General features: G+C 51.5%; 1 protein-coding gene across 1 annotated transcript in view; it reads right to left on the reverse strand.

Annotated features, from left to right (window-relative positions):
* Positions 1 to 26919, reverse strand: part of RNF213 (ring finger protein 213) — a 115812-nt gene that overhangs the window by 17888 nt on the left and 71005 nt on the right. The window contains exons 26-46 of the mRNA XM_037737260.1: positions 22920 to 26568; positions 21140 to 21276; positions 20655 to 20750; positions 18642 to 18760; positions 17435 to 17548; positions 16832 to 16977; positions 16358 to 16505; positions 15964 to 16102; positions 13516 to 13707; positions 11904 to 12049; positions 10354 to 10508; positions 8397 to 8609; positions 7902 to 8083; positions 7594 to 7714; positions 6192 to 6292; positions 5901 to 6083; positions 4414 to 4583; positions 4218 to 4317; positions 1963 to 2074; positions 1211 to 1424; positions 779 to 969 (exon numbers count right to left, since the gene is read on the reverse strand). Coding sequence (XP_037593188.1) covers positions 779 to 969; positions 1211 to 1424; positions 1963 to 2074; positions 4218 to 4317; positions 4414 to 4583; positions 5901 to 6083; positions 6192 to 6292; positions 7594 to 7714; positions 7902 to 8083; positions 8397 to 8609; positions 10354 to 10508; positions 11904 to 12049; positions 13516 to 13707; positions 15964 to 16102; positions 16358 to 16505; positions 16832 to 16977; positions 17435 to 17548; positions 18642 to 18760; positions 20655 to 20750; positions 21140 to 21276; positions 22920 to 26568 — 6628 coding nt within the window. The remainder of the gene's footprint in view (positions 1 to 778; positions 970 to 1210; positions 1425 to 1962; positions 2075 to 4217; positions 4318 to 4413; positions 4584 to 5900; positions 6084 to 6191; positions 6293 to 7593; positions 7715 to 7901; positions 8084 to 8396; positions 8610 to 10353; positions 10509 to 11903; positions 12050 to 13515; positions 13708 to 15963; positions 16103 to 16357; positions 16506 to 16831; positions 16978 to 17434; positions 17549 to 18641; positions 18761 to 20654; positions 20751 to 21139; positions 21277 to 22919; positions 26569 to 26919) is intronic.

Raw genomic sequence — 26919 nt, forward strand, 5'->3', positions numbered from 1 at the left:
GCCTCCTAAGTAGCTTGGATTACAGGCACCCGTCACCACGTCCAGCTAAATTTTTTTTACTTTTATTTTTAGCAGAGACAAAGTTTCACCATGTCGGCCAGGCTGATCTCGATGAATTCCTGACCTCAAGTGATCCACCCACCTCAGTCTCCCAAAGTGCTGGGATGACAGGTGTGAGCCCCCGCGCCCACCGGGGGCTCACACCTGGCCTTGAAGCCTTTTACACAGTTCTTCTATTCTTAGTTCTCACTCTTGCATCTCTCTGCCTGTCAGAGGTAACAAGGCCGCACCTTGCAAGGTGAACTACGTTTAACTGATCACCAGCTGGGGCAGATCAGTGGAAGGCAGAGAGGAAGGACCAGACAGACAAGCACATGTTTCTGCTCCTGCGACGCTGAGGGCGGGCAGAATGCAGGAGCATCGGCACCAGCCGGGGGTGTGGTGTATGGGTATGAGGGCATAGTGTGAGGGCATGATGTGTGGGGGTATGGCACGAGAGTGTGGTGTAGGGGTGTGGGCACGTGGGACGTGGAGGTGTGGTTGGTATGGGTTATGGGTTTAGGGATGTGGGGTGTAGGTATGTGTTGTGGGGGCGTGGTGGGTGCGGGGTGTTGGTGTAGAGGTGTGTGGGTGTGGTATGGCAGGTGTGGTGTGTAGGGGTGTGGTGTGTGGGGTTTGGGTGGGGGTGTGGGTGTGATGAGGGGTATGTGGGCATGGTGTATGGGAGTGTGGGGTGTGTGGGGGTCCATGTTCAAGGGCTGCCGGCCCCACTTCTCACCTGCTGCTCGATGACTTCCTTGGGAAACACCCACTGGCACGGATGGCCCGGCCTGGAGAGGCCCTGCACGAACTCCATCCCCCGCTGGCTGCTGAGCTTCCGCACCAGGTACACCCGGTGCCAGTCGTTCCCGCCGCGGGTACAGAAGTGCTTGACTTCCTGCAGGTAGCACTCCTTCTCCTTCGCCATCTCTGAAAGGCCGACGAGAAAGTGGGTGAGCAGCTGGTGACTTGGAGCATTTATAGAAGGACACAAGGCCAACCAAAGGGCACAGGACCTCCCCACGGGAATTCACAGAAGCACGTCCCGGGGGAGAGGACGTGGAAAGGCCCAGTAGTAGTAGTCTCTTCGTAGAACCAGTTCCCACACTCCCGGAATTTCTAAATAACGGAGTCTTTCAGCCCAAAGTAAAGCAAGGTGGAGAAGACTTGCCTGGGCCTCCCTGGGGCTCCGAGAGGAAATCCGCAGCCCTGTCGAGGCAGAGGCGGATCCGGGCCACCTCCTGCAGGTATTCCACCGAGGCCTCGTGGGCAGGCTCTCGGCCACGTCGCACTGGAGAATATGTCTTAAGGAAAACAGTTTCCTCTCTCAGGTGGTTCAGTTCATCATTTCTGGAGCAAACACTGGTCTTCTCATGTATTGAATCCTGAGGACGAAGGAACAAGGAAGAAAAGGATATTATTCTTTTAAATATGGAAGCCTCAAGCTTCTAAAATTGCCAGTGTGCCTGTGGAGAATGAAGGAAGGCTAAAAAATGCTATTGCAGGTTTCGGTATAAGTTTCTTGACTCATGGAAACCTAATACTCCTTTTTATTTTAAGGGCAAGAAGGAGGGGAAAAAGTGAACCTATGAAGAAAAAGTTTTATATAATCTAATTTATGTACTTTATGAAGATAATAAAAAGTATTCATAATGTCTGCACCCAGTGATAACCACTGTTAACTTTGGTGGTATATTCATTCTTCTAGGCTGTTCTTTTTGTATGCATATGCACATAAGTGCCAGTGTATACACTGCTGAAGGCAGAAGCAATGTCTTTGAAACCTTTCTTTTTTATATATAATTCTATTTATAATTAACAGAGCATTTGTTAATTATACTGACTAAAATTATTCTGTACATTTTAAACCATGTGGTTCAGATAGTTTGCAAAAGAAATTCAGGGAAGAGAGAGTTCGCTTACCTCCAGGCAGTTGATAAACAGCATGTACAGTTCCGTTTTATCTTCAATTATGAATGCTTTCTTTTTTAACAGGGTCAAGTAGTCCTGAATATAATCTTTTACATCATCGAAGCTGTGGGAAGAGAAATATTATTCCTGGCTCTCTCAGATCTGGAGATGTATCTTACTAAAAAAAGGTCATCTATCCTGTCTGTATGTATATAAACATACACATATATGTAGTTTCTGGCATTTTAGGGAAAACACTGTAGCATAATACTGGGAATATAAACCATTTTAGAGCAGCTGTTCTGAAACTTTTTGGTTTCAGGACCCTTTTATAGTCTTAAAAATTATTGAGAACCCCGAAGAGCTTTTCTTTGTGTGGGTTATATTATCAATATTTATGATAGGAATTATGAGACATTAAAAACAAAAGTTTTCATTTAAAATAACAGTAAAGCTATTACATGATAAATAACGTTTTAAAAAGCTTTTCCAAAACATGTATCAGTGAGAAGGGCTTGGTCTCCCATTCCTGTTCTCACCCTGGGGCCTGGCCCCTGCAAGTCTGCTGCCTGCCTGCCTGCCTCTGCTCCTCATCTGCTGCGCCATGTGAGGAACATGAAGAAAACCTGTCCTCACACCCTTGGAGCAGCGAGGAATGTTTCACAGGTTTTGCAGATCACTGTGGACATCATTCCTTAACACTGTGCCAACAGTGACAAATGATCATGTCTGAAGGTTAGTTGCAGTGTGGAACCTGAAGCCATATCAATGCATTTTTTCATAGTTATGTTAAAAGTTCTGCCGGATACTTGATTATTTTTTTGAGATGGAGTCTTGCTCTGTCACCCAGGCTGGAGTGCAGTAGCACAATCTCAGCTCACTGCAGCCTCTGCCTCCCAGGTTCAAGCAATTCTCCTGCCTCAGCCTCCCAACTAGCTGGGATTACAGGCGCCCACCACCACCATGCCTGGCTAATTTTTATATTTTTAGTAGAGATGGGGTTTCACCTTGTTGGCCAGGCTTGTCTCGGACTTCTGACCGCAGGTGATCTACCCACCTCAGCTTCCCAAAGTGCTGGGGTTTACAGGTGTGAGCCACCATGCCCGGCCTGCCTATACGTTAAATGTTTTTGTTTTTTGACCCACACATGATTTTGTGACATCAGGCGTTGGTCATTTGGAAAATATCGGTTCACTGGGCTATGCAGGTCTTGCAAAATTTGACACATTTTGATTCTACATTTTCCACATTCATTAATATCACCACAGATTGCCTTAAAATGTCTTTAAGTCAACACCGTCAGCTGTTTGGATGAGGCCAGCATGCTCTGCGGATTTCTAGGAGGGGCCTGCCCAGCCCTGGAGAACTCACGTGCATCCGCCCAGCACAAGAGCCAGCCCAGAAGCAAAGCGGCTGCTAACTTGGCACTTGTCACAAGTGATTTTCTGCGAGGTCAGCGTCCCCTCTGGTGTGCAGGGGGAGTGTGTTCTGTGTGCTTCCCGTTTCCACAAAACATTAAAAAGTCAAATCCTCTAGAGTCAAGATTTAGTAAAAATGAAACTGGCATGAACAAATACCACCTAAGCACGGTGCTGAAGACGATGTTGCGACTACAGCATTGTTCGTGCACGGGGCCGCGGCTTGACCCACCACTGCTTTTGTAACGTCACCCTAAGTGTCACCATGCTAAAAACAAAGGCAAATTTATCTTAGTATTCTAATTTTTAAAACAGTTTGACCTCAGAGACCTACCTCACACCCAAGGGTCCACACCAACACTCTGAGAACTGCAATATTAGAGCAATACAAGTACCACCAGGGACACTATTGGATGTCAGCAGCCTTTCACAAGGAAATACACAGAGTCCGTGTTGGGGGAGTATCGTTAGAAGACATGGAGGACATTCGGGGTGAGCGGCAGTCTAAGCTACCACCCTGAAAACCACAGACGAGGCCGCTGTGGGACCAGGTCAGCACCACAGATGCCTGCCTCCTGAGTTCCGTGACCTTCACGCCACCACCATCCCCTCATGGCACTGTTGGCTTCTGGCTAGATGTGTGCTTATAGGTGTACTAAACTCGTGCCTAGTGTGAAAACGTCAGAATACCCAACCAGTACAGATAACCAGGTCGTCTCTCACCAAAAAAGCTCCCCCAGATTACGTACCAGCTACTGGTCATGACGAGAAGACTCAGTAACAAAGGGCCGTGATGAAGAGCAAAGGCCGGGGCTTTCCAGAAGCAAGTCTGCATGTTGTTGCTCTTACCTGTACTTCAGAAGCAGCTTCAGTATCACCGAGCGGATGACGGGAGTCTTATCCACCACGTCATTGAATGGAGAGAGGGATTTGGTGTGTTCGCGGTGTCCTTAAACCAGAAAGAGAAAGGCAGCTGGTTGCGTGAGGCGTGCAGGAGCGAGATGCAGAAATAAGCTTCCAGGTTTACAGGAAGAGAGTGACCTACTCTGGTGGGCATCTCTTAAGAGCTCCTTTTGGACAAACAGCAGAGACAGCAGGCTGTGGATCACCTCCTTCTCAGGCGGAGCATTGTCCTTGAAGCACATGGTGGACACCAGGTCTACGAAGAAGCTGTTGCACATCTGCCGGAGGCGGGCGTGCTTTTCAATGGCTTCCCTTAGGACACGAGGAGCACAAATCAGAAGACCGGGGGGTGGTGTTTCCCAAATCCCTCCTCACAGAATGACTGGAGATTTGGACAGCACTTCCCTTTTTTTTTTTGAGACAGAGTTTGGCTCTTGTTGCCCAGGCTGCAGTACAGTGGTGCGATCTCGGCTCACTGCAACGTCCACCTCCCGGGCTCAAGTGATTCCCCTGCCTCAGCCTCCCCAATAGCTGGGATTACAGGCACCCGTCACCATGCCCAGCTAATTTCATACTTTTAGTAGAGACTGGATTTCACCATGTTGGCCAGGCTGGTTTCGAACTCCTGACCTCAGGTGATCCACCTGCCTCAGCCTCCCAAAGTGCTGAGATTATAGGCGTGAGCCACTGCACCGAGCCCTGCCTTTCACTGTTAAGGATTCAAATCATTCCTCTCATCCATTAGAGCTAGTCTTCAAAACAACAGATGGTATTTAGACGCCTCTCTTTCTAGAAACACTTTGATCATTTGCACCAGCCAACAACGCCCTTCAGTATCCCAAAGTATGTCAAAGAGCCTATCCGCCGGGCTTGCCTGGTGCTCCATTTTTAGGAGGCCTGAGAAGGAAGGGAAGGGGAAGGAAGGAAAACCAAGCCCTCATAGAGTAGGGCTGAGGCCCGCTGAGCCCAGAGAGCTAGAGCCGCTTTTAACCACCTCTGAAAAGCCAGACAGGAAGTGGGCTGGTCCTCAGGTCAGAGACTGTGAATGATGTTGATGCATTAAGACCAGTGGTGTTTGCCAGGCGCTTTGGGAGGCCGAGGCAGGTAGATCACCTGAGGTCAGGAGTTCGAGACCAGCCTGGCCAACATAGTGAAACCCCTTTTCTAATAAAAATACAAGAAAATTAGCCGGGTATGGCTGCCTGTAATCCCAGCTACCTAGGAGGCTGAAACAGGAGAATTGCTCGAACCCAGGAGGCAAAGGTTGCAGTGAGCCGAGATCATGCCACTGTACTCCAGCCTGGGCAACAGACTGAGACTCTTACCTCAAAAAAAAAGACCAGTAGCATCTAAATTCCTTGGGCCTCTGGTGAAGATCTTTATTATGACTTTCTGGCTTAAATTCCTCTGAATTTGCACTCTCAAATCTATGCGTATGTCTTGGGGAGAGAATAATCTTGAGATACCAGATATTTATGAAAGTACCTAAGTGGTGTCGTGTCTCTTATGATAGTTCTCTGAAATCAGGTTTTCTACCAAACAAAGGTTAATAGAGTTTATATTTCTGAATATTGTGTTTCGCAAACAAGGGAAAAAACAGATGCTTTCGTGAAAAAAATGGTGTTTTACCTGTGCTCTTGGGAAACAGTTGGAGAGAATTTGTCTGGCAAGGCAGTTAAACAGAAGGGGCATATCATCTGCCCCGAGACCAGCCAGGCTTCTAGGCAGCGCCGGCAGTACACGTGGTCGCAGGGCAGACAGACGGGGTCCTGTGCGTCTCCCAGGCAGATGGGGCATGGCTGGACCCCAAACCTGGAATCCAAGAAGGGTGATCAGTTCTGAAGCAGAGAAACTGGCCAGAAAAAGTGAAAACCATGAGTCAGCATTCCCACCTTCACAGATCCAAACCTAAGGTCTCACCTGGTGAAGGTCTTGCTGGCTCTCTCCTTACATTCACAGAGAGTGCTCATCACGGCCTCAAAAGGCCTGCGGGTCTTGACGTCAGAGTTCTCTCGAAGACGCTGAAGAAAGGCAGTGACAGGAATCATTAGCGGTAGGGATGGCTGAGGGCGGCCAGGCCGGGCAGCGGAGGGACACCGCGTGCACAGAGTCAGGGCCGTGATGCATGTGCGTGAGGTGGGAGGCCTTCACAATTCTTCGTTTAGCAGTTTAAAGGCTCTTTTAGCGATTACGGCTTGTCACAGGACTAAATTCTCAAGCCACGGTTTCCCCTCTCCTTTTTCCTTCAAGGTCGCCTCCCCTCCCACCACTAGGAGATAGTTCAGACTTTCAATGATAGCATCCAGAGATCCCCCACCAAGCTTTAAGAAATCTCAGCGTTTTTGGAATATTTGCTTTAGATCATTAAAAAAATTTTTTTTCTTCTAGCCCCCCTAAGCAGCTGGGATAGATCATTTTTTAGAGAAAACATTATACATAGTTACAATTTCTACACCCCTTTCTGATCAGATTTCCCTGCCTCCCCTCCCCAGAAAGGACCACATTTTTAAATTTCTACTTTCGGGAGAGCTGTAAGCATGTATCAACATGGCATTGTTTTGAATGTTTTAAACCTTTGTATCAATGATATCGTACTATATACAGGCCTCTGCAGCTCATTTTCTTCATGACACATTAGGTCCGGATGGCTGCTGTTAGGTGCTGTGTTGTACCTGTCTGCTGGGTAATGGGCATTTAGATTTTCTGCAATTCCTAACAGTCCCGTATCCAGCATTCTTGCATATGTGTGCTTGAGAGCAAATGGGAAGTTTCTCTGTGATATAGATGCATCACTGTAGGGTCGCAGGCTTTGCTCTGCAGGGCACCGCCCCACATAAGCAGCTTTATGAAGGGTATTGAGGGACAGGCACATGGCTTCCTGTTCCCTTGGTTCTTCTGACAGCACTGTTTTGAAGGCCCCAACCCCAGTGGCATTCTCTGACATCCCTGTCTCAATGACCGTGGCAACGGTAACAGCTCCCACGGATGGCCAGGCTACTGGTGTATTCTGGACTCACTCCCAACAGGCCAGGCCACCCCTCCCGGGGGTTTCACAAGGATGTTTCCTGCATCAGTCCCTTTCTGCACACAGTTCCTGGAATAGTTTCTAAATGATACACCCTGACTTAGCAATCAGCAGAGGGTAGATAATTAAACATGGAAAAGGTAATGGCTTAGTGATAAAATCACTTTCCTTCCCACTTCCAGACAAAACGGTCAAAGCCAAAAAAAGCGGCTCGCAGCTGCAGATCAGTGTCAGCGCTGTTCTTCCTTCTGGAAAAGCGGGGAGCCATGCATGTGCTAAGGCAGCCCAGGCACTCACCTTGTCTAGTAAGAAGACGTGCTCGGTCACCAGCTTGCTTAACTCGGGGACCTGGCTCTCAATTCCCAGGAGCACATGCTCTACAAAGAGCGAAGTGGAGAAAATCCGACTCCAGTGGACTCTGTCGAAAGAGGGCGCCACTCACTCAGCTCCCAGGAAGGAGCCCAGGGTACAATGAGGATGCCACTCAAGTCCCCACGAAGGAGCCCAGGGTACAACGAGGATGCCACTCACTCAGCCTGGCACTGGGCAGGCTCCTGGTGAGTTCGTGCTGGATGAAGCAGTGGGGGAGGGCATCTGGTTCTCACCTGACTTCCCTGATGACAGCCTGGGCCAGGGTCCCGCTGTCTTGCATGTGCCCATCGGAGCAGATGAGCTCCAGTGGCATGGAAAGATTCTTCACTAGCTGTAGCCACGCCTGGGGACTGGGCTTCAGGGTGTCTCTGGTCAGCATCTCGGTGCAGGCCATTGCGGCAAACGCGTCCAGGTTCTTGGGAGACGGACAGCAGGGCATAGCTGAGCAGTGCCCCCACCCACTGCCCCTGGCCCCCGTTTTCCACGTGCCAAAGGCCCTGGCTGTTAGCTGCATGGATACTTGTGTCCCAGGCTTGCAACCTAATCTTTCATTGTCTAGGGTACGGGAAGCGTCAACAAGCTGTGTTCTTAACATCTCCGAGTTAAGCTGAGGTATATGCCTCGTGAAGAAGTCTTCTACCTGGAACACAGCCCCAAAGCTTTCCCTTCCCAGAGTGAAGTTGGAAGCACCCCAATGCTGGCTCAAGGCAGGTGGAGGAGGGCCATACCATCTCATGTCCAGCCAGCTCGTGGTTTTGAGAGGCTTCCATCAGGCTGCGGAGAACCTGGGGATAGATGGTCAGGATTCTGGAGAAGTTCTGCAGCCGGCTTCTGAAACGCTGGTAGGCTAGGTGCACCCATGGCAGGGAAACCTCTTTCTCAGGCACTTCTGACGCCACTTTTAGTTCACGGATGCAGGACCACAGAGCCATCTGCAGAAACTGGGATTCAAACAAGCTTTTAGAATCTATTTTTAAATGACAAAAATGGTATGCTTTCCCATGGAAAATCAGAACTGTTGGGAAACCATAAAAGCGGAAATTACAACTCCTGCGTGCTGTTACTGCCCCGGCCTGCGCCTGTCCAGTTCTGCCACTCCTCCCTCATCCCACGTTAGGGCCACCGTGTCTTCTTTACGTCGTGAACTTTCTCTATTACTGAGTACACTTGTATACTTGAAAAACTGTTTGAACGGCTGCTCAATAACCCATCACGTGGCCGTACTTTAACTTGCCCATCCTGTATTTCTGGACAACTATTTATTTTTAGAAGCAGAGCTAAACACAACCTCCCTGTGAATGAAGCGTTGTCCGCATCAGGGCAGAGTCAGCACTGCAGATCGAACGAGGCATTCAACTGCTCTGCCAGGTGGCCCTGCAGGGTGCCTGCTGCTCACACCACCGTCAGCCGTGTGGCCTGGCTCTTCCTTTGCAGCACTGGCAGCTGTCCTTTTTAAAAATCAGCTTTCTAGGCCAGGCGTGGCAGCTCACGCCTGTAATCCCAACACTGGGAGGCTGAGGTGGGCGGATCACTTGAGGTCAGGAGTTCGAGACCAGCCTGGCAAACGTGATGAAACCCCATCTCTACTAAAAATACAAAATGGGCACCTGCAATCTCAGCTACTGGGGAGGCTAAGACAGGAGAATCGCTTGAACCCAGGAGGTAGAGGTTGCAATGAGCTGAGATGGCGCCACTGCACTCCAGCTTGGGCAACAAAGAGTGAAACTCATCTCAAAAAAAAATCAGCTTTGCAAAATAAATTCGTAAATATGATGTCTAAAAACTGTTGTGTTGATTTGCTATTAAGAGTAAAGCTAAGAAATTGTTCATATGTTTTCTGGATGTTAATATGATTACTCTGTTAATTGTTTTATAACGTTTACTCATTTTTTAAAACTTAGGGTATTATTGATTCCTAAGAAGATTTTTTTCTTTTTTGAGACAGAGTTTCACTCATGTTACCCAGGCTGGAGTGCAATGGCGCGATCTCGGCTCACTGCAACCTCCGCCTCCTGGGTTCAGGCAATTGTCCTGCCTCAGCCTCCTGAGTAGCTGGGATTACAGGCACGCACCACCATGCCCAGCTGAATTTTTGTATTTTTAGTAGAGACGGGGTTTCACCATGTTGACCAGGATGGTCTCGATCTCTTGACCTCGTGATCCACCCGCCTCGGCCTCCCAAAGTGCTAGGATTACAGGCGTGAGCCACCGCGCCCGGCAAGAAGACTTAATTCACCTCTAGTCATACTGGCTGTAAGGATGTTCTCACATTTGTCACTTTCCTTTTTTGTGTACTGAAGTTTAACATTTTTAGGTCATCAAAAGTATTACTTTCTATTGAATTTCACTTATTCTTACCCTGTAGAGTTAGTTACATATTTACCTCTAATTTTTTTTCAATAGACACTTAACATTTAAAAAGTATTTCTGGGAAATTGGAGGTCTTCTCATGTTCATGGAAATCTCCATGTTTCTGGAGCCCCTGGGCGGTGGGCCGAGGGTGGAGCAGGCAGCTCTGAGAGGAGACTGAGTGGCCCCTTCCCCACCAGCATCCTTCACAGACCATGTTCTGTTCCCAGACCTCACAGCACCAGCTCCAGGTGGCTGAAGAAACGTCCCTGTGTCTCCTCCAGGCCCATTCTGCAAGCTCCGCACCTGACCCTCAGCCAGCAGCGAATCACCCACCTTTAATTCCTCCCTCGTTGATACGCGCATGGTCAAGAGGATGAAGTCCTTGGAGTAACACTGAAGAAGTTCCTGCTGCTGTTCTCTATGGAGCTGGGCAAGAAACCTGCCCAGAGGAGTCTGCTGAAAGATTTCCACGAACCTCTTTGGCAGTCCTGCAGAGGAAACCAAGGAGTGGCCTGGAGTGCGTCTAAGTGCTGACGCTCCCCTGCATCCAGGATGCTCCGTTTCCCGGGGGCGGGAAGAGGAACAGGAGATGCCTTGTTGAATGGGAGCTCATAGACAAAGGGGCACCAACTGCCTGATTTTGTGGGGAATTGAAGGAATAATCACTGTCTAGACACTTAGGATAGTTTTTTCTTTTTTCTTTTTTAAGATGGAGTCTCAGTCTGTCACCCAGGCTGGAGTGCAGTGGCGTGATCTTGGCTCACTGCAACCTCTGTCTCCAGGGTTCAAGTGATTCTCCTGCCTCAGCCTCCCAAATAGCTGGGATTACAGGCATTCATCACCACACCCAGCTAATTTTTGTATTTTTAGTAGAGATGGGCTTTCACCATATTGGTCAGGCTTGTCTCAAACTCCTGACCTCAGGTGTTCTGCCTGCCTTGGCTTCCCAAAGTGCTGGGATTATAGGTGTGAACCACTGTGCCCAGCCTAGGATAGTTTTCCAGTGGGATAAAAGGAAAGCAGAAGGGGCATCAAATTTAGGTCAGAGACAGCCAAGCTAGCCCCAAAGAGAACACCCTGAGATAAGACTGAGTTGTGCGTTGCATGGCTGTAAGTCATGGCGTGCTTCAGGAACCCCTGGGGCCGAGTCAGTCAGGAACGAGTGGGCTGCTTCTCAGGGGCTGGGGTCACAGACTACACAAGCCAGAAAGATCTGGCTTCTAGAGGGCGGGTGCGGCCCCCAATTCGCATGCCATCACAGGGTCAGTCAGGGTATTGTCCCGAGAAGGGGCCATGCTCCTGAGGCGGGAGACTGCTTTGAGTTTGTTCAGAAAAAGGGGCAGAATGGTGACCTAGAAAAGGGGTCCACCTTGAGTCTTCCAAATGGTCCGATAGGTAAACATGGAAAAGGTTATTTCATGTATGAAAGATGACTTTTCCAAAAGTGTTGCATTACCCTTGGGGGCCAGCACCACGTGTGGGCTGACTCTGGAGACACCGCTGGGAGGTGCCTCCTGATGGGGCAGTTGTGAGTAGGGGATGCTCCGGGCACCCGGGCCTTCTGAGAATGCCTCCACTGGGGGCATCTCCTGAGTCCAGTGCCCAAGTCTGAGAAGCCCCAGAATGGGAACGACCAGCTGATAGATGTGACAGTCCTGCTGCCATAGGACCAGAAGCCTCCTGGTCCCTGCTGGGGCCTCTCCCTCCTTCAGCAGAAACTTTAAAATGATGGTTACATAAATTGGATGCTACTGCACAAAGTGTGGAAACTTAAAAACTCCAAAATTCACCTTGCAATGGTAGCCACCCATCTGCTTTCACTGTCGGGCAACCCCGTTGTGATTGAGCTGTGCGGAATCTGACCTGTTCTGAGGCGGCCTCACCTTCCACATCCGTGAGGTACTGGGCCTGGACCCACAGCTCCTCCAGATAGTCCTTGATTCTCCAGCTGAACGGGACATCGTTGGACGCGTTCTCTGAAAGGTTCATGTGGTTCTGCACCACGATGTAGGCCATCTCACCTTGACGTCTGCAATAAGGGGAGTGACAGGAAGACGGGTTGGGAGGCGCCCCTCGAAACACAAGACAGGATCCACCACTGACTCCAGCTCCTCCCCGGCCTCAAAACAGGGGGGCCAACATGCCAGGCAGACAGCGCTGACCTATTTCACAGTCCAGGCCCGGGGGACTCCCTCATGCAATCTTTTTGTTTTACAGACAAAACAGAAACAAACCAAGGCTGACACGTCAAGTGTGTTGCCCGGAATCTCAGGCGGAACTCGGTCCTCGGGTTCCTGAACTGCCCTTTGATGATTTGTAACCACAGCAGTAGCTCCTTGCCTTCTACACAAGTGTTTCCACTGGCAACTGAAATTCCTTCCTTCCTTCCTTTCTTTTTTCTCTCTTCTTTCTCTCTCTCCCTCTCCCTCCCTTTCTTTTTCTCTCTTCTGTCTTTCTCTCTCCTCCTCCTCCCTCCCTCCCTTTCTCTCTTTCTTCCTTTTTTTTTTTTTTTTTTGAGACGGGATCTCTGTCACCCAGCCTGGAGTGCGGCGAGCAGAGTGATCATAGCTCACCTCAAACTACTGGGCTCAAGCAATCCTCCCACTTAGCTTCCAGAGCAGCTGGGACTGCAGGTGCACGCCACATCACGCCTGGCTAATTTTTAAATTTTTCTGTACTGGCGGAGTCTCACTGCGTTGCCCAAGCTGGTCTTGAACCCCTGGGCTCAAGGAACTTTCCCGCCTCAGCCTCCTAAAGTTCTGGGGTTATAGGCATGAGCCGCCAAGCCTGGGCACATTTATTTCTATATTCTTAACCTGCATCCAGAATTGAAACCCCTGAAAGCCAAGGAGGAAGCTGTTGGGAGCTGAGCCTGAGCTCCACAGCATCAGGCCTGGGGAAGGGGATGGGGCTGGGCAGCTCCCCCAGGGAATGAGGGATGGGGGAGGGCCACAGATCACACAGCTCTTCCAAGCGCGGCTTCTCCCTGCCACACCACGCTGGGTCTGACTAGAACCGGTGCTCTGAAAGCGGGGAAATGAGGGTGCAGATAAAGATTTCTGGGAGCTTTGTAAACTTCCTTTTTTCAAGATGGAGTCTTGCTTTGTTGCCCAGACTGGAGAGCAGTGGCGTGATCTCAGCTCACTGCAACCTCTGCCTCCCGGGTTCAAGCGATTTTCCTGCCTCTGCCTCCCAAGTAGCTGGGCCTACAGGCATGTACCACCACGCCCAGCAACCTTTTGTATTTTTAGTAGGGACGGGGTTTCACCGTGTTGGCCAGGATGGTCTCCCCGCCTCGGCCTCCCAAAGTGCAAGTGCTGGGATTACAGGCGTGAGCCACGTGCCTGGCCGAACTTGCTGCTGATACTGCAGAAAGTGCCCACGTTAGTGCTGCTCTGGAAGTGGGGGCTGCGTTTCCTGCAGCACTTGGGAGGGCATATCTGGGCGCTGCTGTGTTCAGAGTTTCCCTCCCTGTGAAAAGAGTCTTCCATTCACCTCAAGTTATTCATCACAAGAGGAATGTTCAGAAGCTTCATGTCACTGAAAATAAACATCCAAAGGTCTCTTGCCCAGGGCGGAGTCCCTGTCCTGGTCAGTAGCTCAAGGTTGCCGTCTCTGTCGATGAAGGAGATCATGCTCGCCAGCAGGGGGGTCACAGCACCTTGTACCCGCTTCCAGAGCGTGTGCCTACACAGGGAAGATGCCACCATGGCTCAGAGGACCACAGCAAGGGCTGCCATCTGGACATTTTGGTCCTTTCTGAGCATTCCCAAAACACCTACTCTACTGATTACCACACTCTAGCTATGGCAATGAAATTTTCAACATTTTTAAGTACTAGAAAAACAGACTCACTAAAATGTCTAAGATTAGAGGCAGAGCCGGGATGGAACTTAATTCTACATGGAATAAACTGTAATGAGGTTACTGAAAGGGTGAAGCGGTGTTTGCTTTACTTTTATTGTTGTTACTGAAACATGTATATTTGAGGCAGGGTTTCACTGTCACCCAGGCTGCAGTGCAGTGGCACAATCATAGATCGTTGTAACTTTGAATACCTGGGCTCAAACAATCCTCCCCCCTCAGTCTCCCAACTCAGCCTTACGAGTAGAAAGGGCCACCATGCCCAGCACCACCACACTTAGCTAATTTTTAAATTTAATTTTTTTGTTGAGATGGGGTCTCACTATGTTGCCCCAGCTGACTAGTCTCAAACTCCTGGGATCAAGCAATCCTCCCGCCTTAGCCTCCCAAAGTGTTGGGATTACAGGTGTGAGCCACTGCACCTATCTGCTTTATTTTTTTCAAGGCTGTATAATTTTTGTACATAACTTTTTTCAGAACAAGTCATCAAGCTTCTATAAATAAATAATGACAATTTGTTTGGAACAAATAAATGTTTTAAAAACCTTTTAATACAGATGAAGAGACCAAAATAAATTTGTCTGTGTGTTTACAGGTTTTCATAATAAAAACTGAAATAGAACCTCTGTTCTTAGCACTGGGAGGGAGGGGCGAGAGCTGCTGAGCCTGATTCCACCCCGGCTGTGCAGGCCTCTCGGGTGGCCACGGAATGCAGCGGAGCCAGGCCTACTGCTGTGCCAACAGCAAAGTGGGGAAGAGCAGACTGAGGAGGTTCCGTGCCTCAGGGCTGGTCCCGGGGAGTGGAGTCAGGGATTAAAAAGCATCAGTAGGCTGGCTGAGGCGGCTCACACCTGCCATCCCAGCACTTCGGGAGGCTGAAGCAAGTGGATCACTTGAGGTCAGGAGTTCGAGACCAGCCTGACCAACATGGTGAAACCCCATCTTTACTAAAAATACAAAAATTAGCCGGGCATAGTGGTGGGTGCCTGTAATCCCAGCTACTCAGGAGGCTGGGGCAGGAGAATCGCTTGTACCCAGGAGGTGGAGGTTGCAGTGAGCCAAGATCAGGCCACTGCACTCCAGCCTGGGCAACAGAGAGACTCCGTTTAAAAAAAAAAAAAAAGCATCAACAGAATCCACAAGGAGGAACTGAGGGAAATGAAAATATTTCTGATCTCCTAAAAATCCCTTCAGAAGCTGTGAGAAGGAAACAAAGGGTAACTTTAAGTAGAAACAGAAAATCTCTGCTCATGAAGGCGTCCGTAAGCCCCATTCGCGTTAACGCTGCTTCTTCTTCACGTTCCCTCCCGCAGATCACACCCAACGCGAACCCATCACCAGCACAGAAGCTTGGACCTGGAAGGGACTCATGGAGGAGTCCTGTGGTCTTTTAGAGATGAGAAAACTGGGCCCAAATCATAGTCACTGGTTTCTTACACTGCCAGCCAGGAGGTATGACAGCCTGTCTTAGAGACCCTCCGTTTGGGGCCCAGAGCACCCCTCCTTCCTCTATGACACACGGCCACATCTAAGGTTATCATGGGTCAGTCCCACAGGTGACAGAAAAAGACCCATAGCCTTTAATGGTACTGCTGAGTCCTGGTTTTGCCATGATCATTCTTCAAACAGCAGGACCGGAAAATAACACCTGTCCCCTTCCGCCCTGCACATCATTTCAACTTCATAACTGAAAACACCAGCCCTTTCTACGGTTTCTAACCTAAATGTCAGTCAATGCTCTACTCTACGAACAGATGTTCTATTTCAGTTTTTAGTATGAAAACCTGTAAGCACACAGAACAGCAGAGGGAAGAGGCCAGCACCCTGTATATGGCCACCGTCCAGATCTCCTGTCTGCTTCTTGGGGGAAAAATGACAGCTTTGAATGTCTGAGAGGTTTAGAAAGAAACATCTCAGTCCCCATGGCACGGATGGAGAGATCCCTGCAGGCAGGTCCCCATGGCACAGATGGAGAGATCCCTGCAGGCAGGTCCCCATGGCGTGGATGGAGAGATCCCTGCGTGGTCCCCATGCTGCCACCAGACTGGAGCCCCTCCTTGCTTCCGTTAGTCATGGTACCTGAATGTGCCCGCCTCCTGGAGGGCGTCCTGGTTGGAGGCTTCCCTCGCCACCCACTCCTTCAGAAGGTGGAACTGGCTGTCTTCTTGCTTCTTCAAAAGGACATTGAGGCGCTTCTTGGACACCTGCAAGAAACAAGCTGGGCAAAAGCAGAGACGGACTTTCAGCATGGCCATGGCTGGGCTGTCGGCTCCATGGTGCTTTTGACCCACTCCCCCGGGGAAGGGAAGTCCTTTGACCAGGCGGATTCTAGAGCAAAATCTGAGAGGTACGCTTAGATTTCCACTGTGTCACTGCTTCTGCTGCGACACGGAAACCTGAGAGGATGATGCCCGCTCCTCAGGAAGAGCCCACTCCGGCTGGGGCAGGGGCGAGAAGGGCAGGCGGCTCCTACCGTTGCCCGCGCTGTCCTCGTTGAAGAGGCCCAGGAGGAGCACCACCCTCCGCATGTTGCGCGTGCAGCTCTCATTCTGGTCCCTGAGCATGCCCACGGCGCTCTGCACACAGCTCCTCAGTAGCCTGGTGGTGTCCAGGATCTGCCCCTGTCGGTGGAGACAGTCGGGCCATCTGTTTCTGCCACTTACATGGTGGGTAAAAGCCAAACCACCCCCAGGCGATGAGGGTCTCAGTGCAGCACCCAAACAGCAGAGAGGGCAGGCTTCACGGGCAAAGAAGGGACGCCGACCCCGCGCCCCCGAAACTGCCGGTGCTGATGCCCTTGACCCCCAGTAACCAGCAACGAGACTGTGGCTGCATGAGGGAAGTGAGGCGCCATCCTCACCCCTGCACAGCTGCAGCGGCTCCTCCAGCTCCCAGTGCAAAAGCGCAAAGACGCAGCACAAGCGGAGGCCCGGGAACTGGGACTTACATCACCGCCTCCGAGCCCAGACGTCTCCTCGTCCGCCTTCTCAGAGCTTTCTGTTTCCATGGCCTCCTCTGCCACTGGCCCTGACGTGCTGGGCTCCGTCTCCATCGCCTCCTCATGGCCGTCTTCTGTCCAGTGTCCCGAGCCCACTGCAGTCAAAGCAAACGTGATCGCATCACCACTCGGAAGATGGCACGGCACTGGCAGCGGCACCACCTGGGAGTCTGCGTGCTCAGGCTCCAAGAGTGCAGGCTGCCCTGGCCCCAGCTCTGGTGGTGGGTCCCCCGGAGAGAGCTCATGGTCATGAAGGTCGGCCCCAGGGCTGCCACTTCCTTCCAGCCTGGGCTCCGGTGAGTTCTAGGCACTCACTTCCATGGCTGGCCTGCTCACAGAGCTCTGCCTCAGCCTGGGGAATGCACACCTGCTGGGCCCTGGGGCTCCATGATGAGCCACCTGTCAGTTCTGCAGATGTGTCCCCGAGCTCCTGCTGAGGGACAAAAGCACAGTGGCCCTGCCCCTCCCTAGTGCCATGTCCACACCACCCTCCACACCTACCACCTGCCCTTCCACTGCCGGCACCCACAGAGGCTCCGCCTCACGACTCACACTCCTCTCCGGGTGCGAACAGCTGGCTGATGGTGACACTCTGCAGCCTGGTCACATCCGAAACCATGACGGTGGATCTCTGGAGGTCGTCAATGTGCACAGCCTGCCATAGCCCTGTGAAGAGCAAAGCCATCCAGAACCATCTCGTATCTCTTCCGGCTGCTTCTCAGCCCTACGCAGGGACACTGCACACCCTGGCTTGTCATTACCTCACTTCTAAATGAATGACTGGCACCCTGAAGGCAAAACCCTGGAATGGGCCTGCACAGAAACCACCTGAGCCATTCTACACATATCAACAACTTCAACATAAACAGCCACGGTGAGACCTGCAGGGACAGGCATGGGAAGGACATGTGGACAGGCCTGTGGCTCCTTCACCCGTGAGTTGCTGTATTTGCTGTATCACAGTTAGTGAGGGGTTGGGGACACTGCCAAGGTCTGCCTTCCATTATCCAGAAAGTTATTTGAATAGACTTACTTTCCTATTTCTGGAATACCAGTTTTTCCACGTAATCAATAGCTGGTAGCAATTCCTCGGAACAACAGATCTCAGCTAGCCTGACCCCTCCCTCCCTCCCCACCAAACAGACATATTGGTGCATTCCTGACGGTGTCTGTCGGGAGTAGGGGTCTCTGCTGTGTGCAACCCACTTGCTAAGAGGTGAGGAGCTCGCCCGCAAGTCAGTCCAGGACAGGCTGTACGCTGCAGCCTCCAGGCCCAGGGTGCGTGTTTTTTTGTTGTTGTTTTTCTGAGATGGAGTTTTGCTCTTGTTGCCCAGGCTGGAGTACAGCAGCACCGTCTCAGCTCACCGCAACCTCTGCCGCCTGGGTTCAAGCAATTCTCCTGCCTCAGCCTCCCAAGTAGCTGGGATGACAGGCACGTGCCACCACGCCTGGCTCATTTTGTATTTTTAGCAGAGACGGGGTTTCTCCATGTTGGCCAGCCTGGTCTTGAACTCCTGACCTCTGGTAATCCACCCGCCTCAGCCTCCCAAAGTGCTGGGATTACAGGCATGAGCCACCATATCCAGCCAGGATTTGTGTTTTTTACAGTAATCAGTGGTAAGAAATCTAATTACATCTGGAAAGAATACTGTTGAGGTTAACATTAAGATTCTAATTTCAGACTTGTATGACATAGCACCAGATGAGAAAGAGCTCAGACATTACTGAATAAATACACCAACTGGTGTTCTGGTCTCACCTCCATGGAAGCCCACATAGGCTGTCCCACTTCCCATCCGGGACAGTTTGGTGATGAAATAGACGAAGATACGGTCCCCGCTGTCTTGTATTTTGTTGATTTCATTTATAGCAGAGTACCTATTTAAAGAAAAAAAAAATACCTCGTTTAAAAAAAAAAAAAAAACAAAGTTGTGCAGCTGAGGAAGGGTGTTCTCAGAGCTGTTGGCTCAGTCCCTCAGCCACCCATTCTGATGAGCTTCACATAAACTTCAGACCCCTGCCATCACCACTTCTTCTCGGTCCTCCCCCCCTTTTTTTTTGACATGGAGTCTCGCTCTGTTGCCTGGCTGGAGTGCAGTGGCGCAATCTCGGCTCACTGCAACCTCTGCCTCCCGGGTTCAAGCAATTCTCCTGCCTCAGCCTCCCACGTAACTGAGACTACAGGTGCACGCCACCACACCTGGCTAATTTTATATTTCTAGTAGAGACGGGGTTTCACCATGTTGGCCAGGATGGTCTTGATCTCTTGACCTCGTGATCCGCCTGCCTCGGGATCCACCTGCCTCGGCCTCCCAAAGTGCTGGATTACAGGTGCAAGCCACCGCGCCTGGCCAATCACGATTTCTTCTCTTACAAGGCGATGAGAAATCTCTGAGTAGGCTCATCTTCTTCCCTGTTCCTACGTCCTCTGCTTTGAAGTGGCCTTGCTTTATCGACCAGAAACCCTATCTTGCACTCCTCAGTGGCCCTGCCCTGGTGCAGCTAAGGGTGAGGCTAGCTGAACTTTCCATTCCGTGTTTTTTCTTAAGCAATGGGGGTCTTGCTATGTTACCCAGGCTGGGCCCAAACTCCTGGCCTCAAATGATCCTCCTGCCTCTGCTTCCCAAGTAGCTGGGACTACAGGAAACAGCCCCTGTACACAGCTGACCTTTCCATTTCAAGAAAGAGTTCTGTGCGCAATGCAGTTCCCTTCAGATGACCAATGGCCAAAGCCAGTTCCTAATCGAGAGCTGAGCCACGAAATGAAATATGGCATCCAATGCTTCGTCAAGTCCAGAAATCACTTTTACTTTAGTAATAAAGGAGCACAGTTAATTCTAAGAGTATCAGACTTCCCCTACCAACACTATAAAAATATCCATTGAAAAGGGATACAAGCATTTAACTACTGTTACCGTCTTCGAACTCAAAATAAATTCAAATTGTATAATTCAAAATTAATAATTACCTGTTAAAACATGTCTACAAACACAGGCTTCAAAGGCATCGTTTTATATCCTTTTTTTGAGACGGAGGCTCACTCTCCCCCAGGCTGGAGTACAGTGACGTGATCTCGGTTCACTGCAAGCTCTGTCACCAAGGTTCAAGCGATTCTCCTGCCTCAGCCTCCTGAGTAGCTGGGATTACAGGTGGCTGCCACTGCACCCGGCTAATTTTTATATTTTTTAGTAGAGATGGGGTTTCGCCATCTTGGTCAGGCTGGTCTTGAACTCCCGACCCCATGATCTACCCACCTTGGCCTCTCAAAGTGCTGGGATTACAGGTGTAAGCCACTGTGCCCGGCCTAATATTCCATTATTTATACATTATTTTCACCTCTTGCATTTCAGTTTTTTTGGGGGAGGACAGGCTCTCGCTCTGGCCCGCAGGCTGGAGTGCAGTGGTACCCTCGTAGTTCACTGCAGCATTGAGCTCCCAGGCTCAAGCGATCCTCCCACCTCAGCCTTCTGACTAGCTGGGACTACAGGTGCAGTGCAGATGGCTAATAATTTTATTTTTTTTAGGAATGAGGTCTTGTCCTGTGTTGCCCAGGCCCAGTGCACTGTTTTTATAATGTTATTGGCCTTTTCTTTTTGTCTCTTTCTTCAGTTTCTCTAATTCACATTTGGGGAATGAGGCGGGGGAAGAATTGTTCTTATTTTTATTTCTGTATTGATTATGACACAATACTGTTTTCAAGGAAGAAATTCTCTAGGATCTCCTACGTTTTGAGTTTTTTACATAGTTTCTAAGAAAAATACTAAAAACATACTTAGCTGAGGCGATGAGCTGGGCGCTATGGATTCCATCTTCAAAGTCTGTCTGAATAATGAGGATTTTACATTTGGCTCTGTCCGTTAAGCAGTTTCTGAAAGAAAAGCGAAGTTATTCAAGGCAGTTCTTGGTCTTAAAAAATGGATAACAAAATTCCCTAAAGTGATGGGAAACATAAAAGCTACAAAGAAACAGCTACTCAGGTTGGATTTTCTTCTGTAAGAACAGACAGTCCAGGGAGAAAACCCAATGAATGCCTCCTAACTAGGTCCGAGGGCAGTGCTGTCAGAGGAGGGTGTTTGGCCAGGCACCGCACTGCAGAAGATGATGGAGAGGAGAGGGACGCTGGGAGCAATTTAACAAGGATCGATTTCACAGTCTCGGGATGGCAGTGCCCATTAACCGGCCTTGGCACCGTCACCACGCAGAAGCCACGTGGCCGCGGCTGGGGAGGGAGAGGGCGGGGAAGGTGGGGAGCCTCACCGGACTTCTTTGAGGAATGAGAGCTCAGTGTCAAACTGCTGCAGCCACAGGAGTGTGGGTTTTGGAGCCCTGCCCGTGACCTCCGATTGTAAAATTTCACAGTCGTGACTTGTTAGCAGCCTGGAGAAAGTGGTGATCTACAAAGTTAGAAAATGCAAATTACTTGCCAGAATTCAAGGAAAGGTTGCAAGTCTGCTAGGTGCAGACAGATCCTAGAAACCTGTGGATGTCCAGTGCTGTGCAGTTGCCACAGGACAGCACAGAATCCAGACCCAAAGGAGTTTCCCAAAACAAGGCAGCATGGGATGGGAGGCCCTGCGGGGAGGGCCAAAGGCATCGGAGAGAAGACTCCACTCTGCCCCAAGGGTGCCTTCTCCTCCTCCCTAGAAGCCGGGGTCTCTGCTGCCTTCTCCTCCTCCCTAGAAGCCGGGGTCTCTGCCACCTTCTCCTCGTCCCTAGAAGCCGGGGTCTCTGCCGCCTTCTCCTCCCTAGATGCCTGGGCTCTGACTGCTTGGTCCCTACTTGAGATTCTCATGATCCCTTAGGACTGAGCACGAATACCGTTGCTTCTTATAATCTGGCTTCATGCTTTCAGATGGAGTTGGTGGTTGGTGTGGCCCCCTTCCCCCAGATGTCAGCAGTGCTCCTGTCCCACAGGTCACTCCCCCATCGCAGTGCAAGCCAAAACGTTCCTCAAGGCCTGCTGCTCTGCCCCAGGAATCCCCGCCTCCCAGCCCGGCCTCAGCACCCAGCTCAGATCCCTACATCCAACTGCATGCACAATACACCAAAGCCTGTCCCCAGCGGACATCACCACTGGCCCCCCAAAACCTGCTGTCCGTTCCTGGGTTATCTGTCATGACGAAGCAACGTCCACTCATTTAAGGAGGAACCCGGGGAGTCGCCCCAGACCTCTCCACCCCCCATGCCCCACCGGGTGCCGGTGCTGGCCCTGCCAACTTGCCTCCTACGTATCTCTCGGTTCCATCGGCTCCTCTCCTTTGTACCATTCCAGCGGCCTCCCCACCAGCCCGTCCTTTCCACAACAGCCTTTCATCAGACTCCCTTCACCCAGGCAGGGGGGCACACGTGCCTCCAGGGCCCACCCCATATGGCTGAGACGTGGCTCCTCGGGGCCGCTGAGGCCCTCTGCCCGTTCTCTAGCTGCACCTCATCCCCCCATATCAGCACTCACAGCCTTGAACCCTAAGCTCTGTCAGCGGCTCTGCACGGATGGTACTGCCTGCCCACAGCAGGGCCTCTGCCTACAGCCCCTTCCCAGCCACCCTTCCCCACTGCGTGCAGAGCCTCTCCTGAAGAGCGTCTCATCTGACCTCGCATCCTGATCTGCACTGCTCCTCTCTGCCTCTAAGCACAGCATCCATCTATGATATTGATGGGATCTGTTCACGTGCTAGCCTCTCCATGCTCCCTGTATGCTAACAAAGGACAAGGGCTGCAAATTCATCTGTGCATCCCCAGTGACCCTGGCCCAGTCCTGGAACGTGGTACTTCATTGGTTGGTGTGAACATGGCGTATGGTGCTGTCACCAGCATGGCGCACTGCACAGACGCAGGCTCTCATCCCTTGGTTAACTAGACCTACATAGATACTTGGCTCTCCACACCTACCACAGAGGAAACAGCCCAGTGTCTGGTCTCAGCATCTCCATGCAGGATCCCCTAGCCACTACCTGGGGAAGAATCCTGAATCCTGACACTAGGGGTTTAGGACTCTTGGGTGACAGAGGATGGGGTGCAAGTGCAGAAACACAATCACCTCTGTGAAGACGGCGTGGCACGCCGGGTCTGTGGCCTGCAGGTGCTCCTGAAGGAAATCCGCAAAGGAGTTGTGCCTCTGTTTGTAGAAGTACTCATGTGCCAGCGACTCCGCCGTGAACGAGTCCAGCAAAGAGGCACTCAGCCGGATGACAGCGTCAGGCGTGGCGCAGTTCAGCAGAATCCACTTGGCCTCCCTGGACACCTGCTCGTAAAGTTCCTCCGTCAAGGCCCGGGGACCCTGCCTCTTTATGACCTGCAGCACCACGGAGGCGCAGGCGTCCAAGTGGTAGCCGATGAAGACGTCAGAAGGGCTGTATTTGTGCCTGTCCAGGAACTGCTCTGCTTTGACATTGACGAACTTCTCCACCCAAGCACGGAGCTCCTCCACCATGTGCTTCTGCCATTTCACCAGCACCGTGCTGATATCCAGATAGTGCTTCTCCAGCCGGTTAATGAGGGGGATAGGGAAGTGTTTGTACACGACCTCTTTCTCTTCGATGACTATCAGGCGGAAGTTGGGGTGAACCCGACATTTGACACGGTGGGTCCCCAGACCGAGATCCACGTAATTCTGGCCGCCGAGGCGGACGTAGTACTGGTTGAGCGCGTCGTAGAGGCTCTCGTAGAGGTTCTGCAGGTTGAGAAGCACCACCATCTTGCCTGTTTCCATGCAGATCTTCACGCGGTTGATGTTTCTGCAGATCTGGGTGTACTCTTGGTCTTTGGGGAAACCAGAACCAAAAATAATCTCCGGCTGCTGGTCCTCCCCGAAGACGGTCTGCTGCAGGATCTGCAGCGCCACGTAGTTTTTGGTCAGCACGAGCAAGTAACGGGACTCACCATCTTCCAGCTGTCCGCCCGGCCCCATCTGAGAGGGCCCGAAGATGTTCTGTCTGATCAGCTGCACTGGGTTGACTTCCTCTGAGCTCAAGGCCTCAGGCAGTTTGGCCAGAAAGATGTCCAGAGCGTGGATGTCATCCTTGCCGCTGAAGTTCCTTAGGACGGCGTGCGCAATCTCTCGCGGGGACGGCTTTTTATTGGAAGCCCTTGCTGTGGCGAAGACCATTTTGATGAGGCTGTAGTAGTCACGAAGCCCGAAGAACTCCTTGTCCTGGCTCCGGCACACCGTCTCATAGGCTTTAGCAAAGGACGCGAAGTACCCTTGGACGCGGTCCAGGATGAGGCTGTCTGAGGAGCAGATGCCCTTGGCGCTCTCTATGAGCTCTCTCTCGTTGGGGCTGCCACGCGACACGAAGATACCCCGGTTCATCTTGGCAGGGTCAAGAGACCAGTTGGAGATGCCCACGAAGCCGACCTTTTTGTGGGGGGCGGGGTCATCCTCGATGCATCCGTCTTCCAGCAGCGGGTGCAGAGCCTTCAGGGGCATCTTGGGCGAGTCCTCCGCCAGCCCCACCTCATCCAGCACCACCACAGAGACGTACTGCTGCAGGTCCTTCCCCTGCTGGAAGCGGGCGCACTGGCGGAAGGTGCCAATGATGCCCTGCGGGGTGGAGTGCGGGCTGCACTGGAACGACACCAGGTGGACCTGCTTCAGGCTGCGGAACAGATCCGAGTGGGCGGCCGGTCCCTGCATGGCGTCGGCCACGATGGTCTTGGCGAGGGACTTGGAGCTGCCGGGCTTCCCCACCAGGAAGAGGGGGATCTTCAGCTCGATGCAGACGACCATCATGAAGACGTTCTCCTTCAAGGCCAGATTCTTGGCGATGGTCCTCCTCAGAGGCACGCCGTCCAGAAAAACGTCCTGTACCCGCGTGATTTCGTCCAGAAGCAGCCGGCTGTCATTATAGGGTTTCGGAAAGAACCTGGCGACGGCTTTCCGATACGAGTCTTTCTTTTCCAAAGAGGCGTGGTAACACACCCCAATGGCCAGCATCAGGGACCAGAGGACAGGGTCTCTCTGCTCAATGTGATTTTTGCTGGCGCTGGACTTGGACAGAAAAGCGTTCAGCTGTGGTAAGAGCATGGCGCTGTGCGCGTGGAACCACCTGAAAACCTTCACGCAGCGCTCCACGTCGCGGAGGCTGACAAAACCGCATTCATCTTCTCTACTCCTCATGAAACCCTGAGAGGCGCAGAGGACGTTTATGATCATGCGGGTCTCGTTTTGATCCAGGCTGATGGAGTCAACCAGTCTCTGGACAATCTGCTGGATGTAGAGCTTTTCCGCTGTGTCACTCAGCTGTCCAAAGTCCCACACCAGAGGAACCAGGCTTGGGGGCAGAGCGTGCACCCGGTACACCAGCTGCCTCAGCGGAATGGAGCCCAGCCTGTCGGCTGTCTCCTCTGCACTAACCCTGTAGCCCAGACCTGCTGACTCCAAACGGCAGACCATCTCCTCGGAGTGCTTCCGGTACGGGTTGCAAGCGGCTATGATATGCAGGCCGGAGTCCTCGGCCAGGGGCTGGCCGTCCACTGTATGGTCACACAAGACTTCTTTGATACAGCTTATGGCTTCTGTTGTGTTGGCTTCGTCGAAAAACAAGATGGTGTCCAACTGATGGTGGGCCTTATTGGAGCAGGCCATGTCTTCGGCCTCCCAGACTCTGGAGTAGATCATGTCAGCGGTCGTCCCTCCGTGCACCTTGACCAGCTTGATGGTGTCAGCGTTGGCACCGCCACGCCGCAGGTCACTAAGGAATTTAATCAGCCTGGTTTTCCCACAGCCGGTTTCTCCCATGATGATAACGGGGATCCCGCACCGGAAGCGCATCTCGATGGCGAGGATCTTCAGCATGTTGTCTGTCGTGAGCTCATACGTGTCATCAGGGTCAATGGCCCAGTGGATCCCTAGGGCCAGGCAGAGCCTCTCAAGTTTCTCATGTCTGGGCAGTCTATCAAAGTCGACATTGAACGGCACCCTCTGCAGCAGCAGCCCCTTGTACAGGTCCATGGTCATGACGTCTCTCTTGATGACCTCCCTCGTCAAGTGATTGATGGCGTCCACACCGCCGTGGCTGTTAGGCTCGAGATGGAAGCCTATGAACGTCATGGAGGTGTGGTCGTCATTGAAGAAAACGTACGGGTGAGGTTCTGACTCCCACCTCTTCCGGAGAGAGAAGGGAGCCAGGTCCTCTTCCCTGACCCCATCCATGGTGACTGTGTGCTTCCCCGGGCTTTGGTCAGAGGTGTGGAGTGTTGGTGTGGCAAAATCTCTTGCCATAAAGATCATGAAGGTCACCACAAAGTTCTTGAAGCCCCTCAGTGTGTCTCCAATGAAACTCGGATTGCAGAAGAGAGAGGCCTCACAATCTCTGAGCTGATAATTTAGGAACCGGGCAAAGTTCCGAAGCTCTGACCAGGATGGGTTGATGACCCCGCAGTAAATGAGGAGATGCTGCAGGCATTCCCCCGGGTTGCCTTCGACTGAGCCTTCTTGGTACTGAAACGTGTCTAGGTTTTGGTTTTGATGGAACCGTTTTAAATACTGGTAAGGTCTTTGGAAAGCCTCGCTGCAGAACTCCAACTCATCCATTCCAGGCTCAGTGTCACTCCTCTGGGGACTCAGCTCCATGTCAATCACCTCTTTGGGAGGCCTGCAGGTGACTTTTGGGAAGATGTCAAGAAAATTGAACTGGGGGGCACGTGTCCGCTGGAAAGGAAACACGAATGACATGGTCACAACAAAACTAAGAAAAGCGCTTGTGTCTCAACCCTCAAGGTGTCTATGTTGGATGGACCTTTATGAAAAATGCACTTAATTGGCCAGGTGCGGTGGCCCACGCCTGTAATCCCAGCACTTTGGGAGGCCAAGGTAGGCAGATCACAAGGTCAAGAGATCAAGACCATCCTGGCTAACATAGTGAAATCCCCATCTCTACTAAAACTACAAAAACAAAATTAGCCAGGCGTGGTGGCATGTGCCTGTAATCCCAGCTACTCAGGAGGCTGAGGCAGGAGAATCGCCTGAACCTGGGAGACGGAGGTTGTGGTGAGCCGAGATCACACCGCTGCACTCCAGCCTGGCCGACAGAGACTGT

This window comes from Cebus imitator, unplaced genomic scaffold, assembly GCF_001604975.1.
Source record: "Cebus imitator isolate Cc_AM_T3 unplaced genomic scaffold, Cebus_imitator-1.0 Scaffold36, whole genome shotgun sequence".
Classification (NCBI taxonomy): domain Eukaryota; kingdom Metazoa; phylum Chordata; class Mammalia; order Primates; family Cebidae; genus Cebus; species Cebus imitator.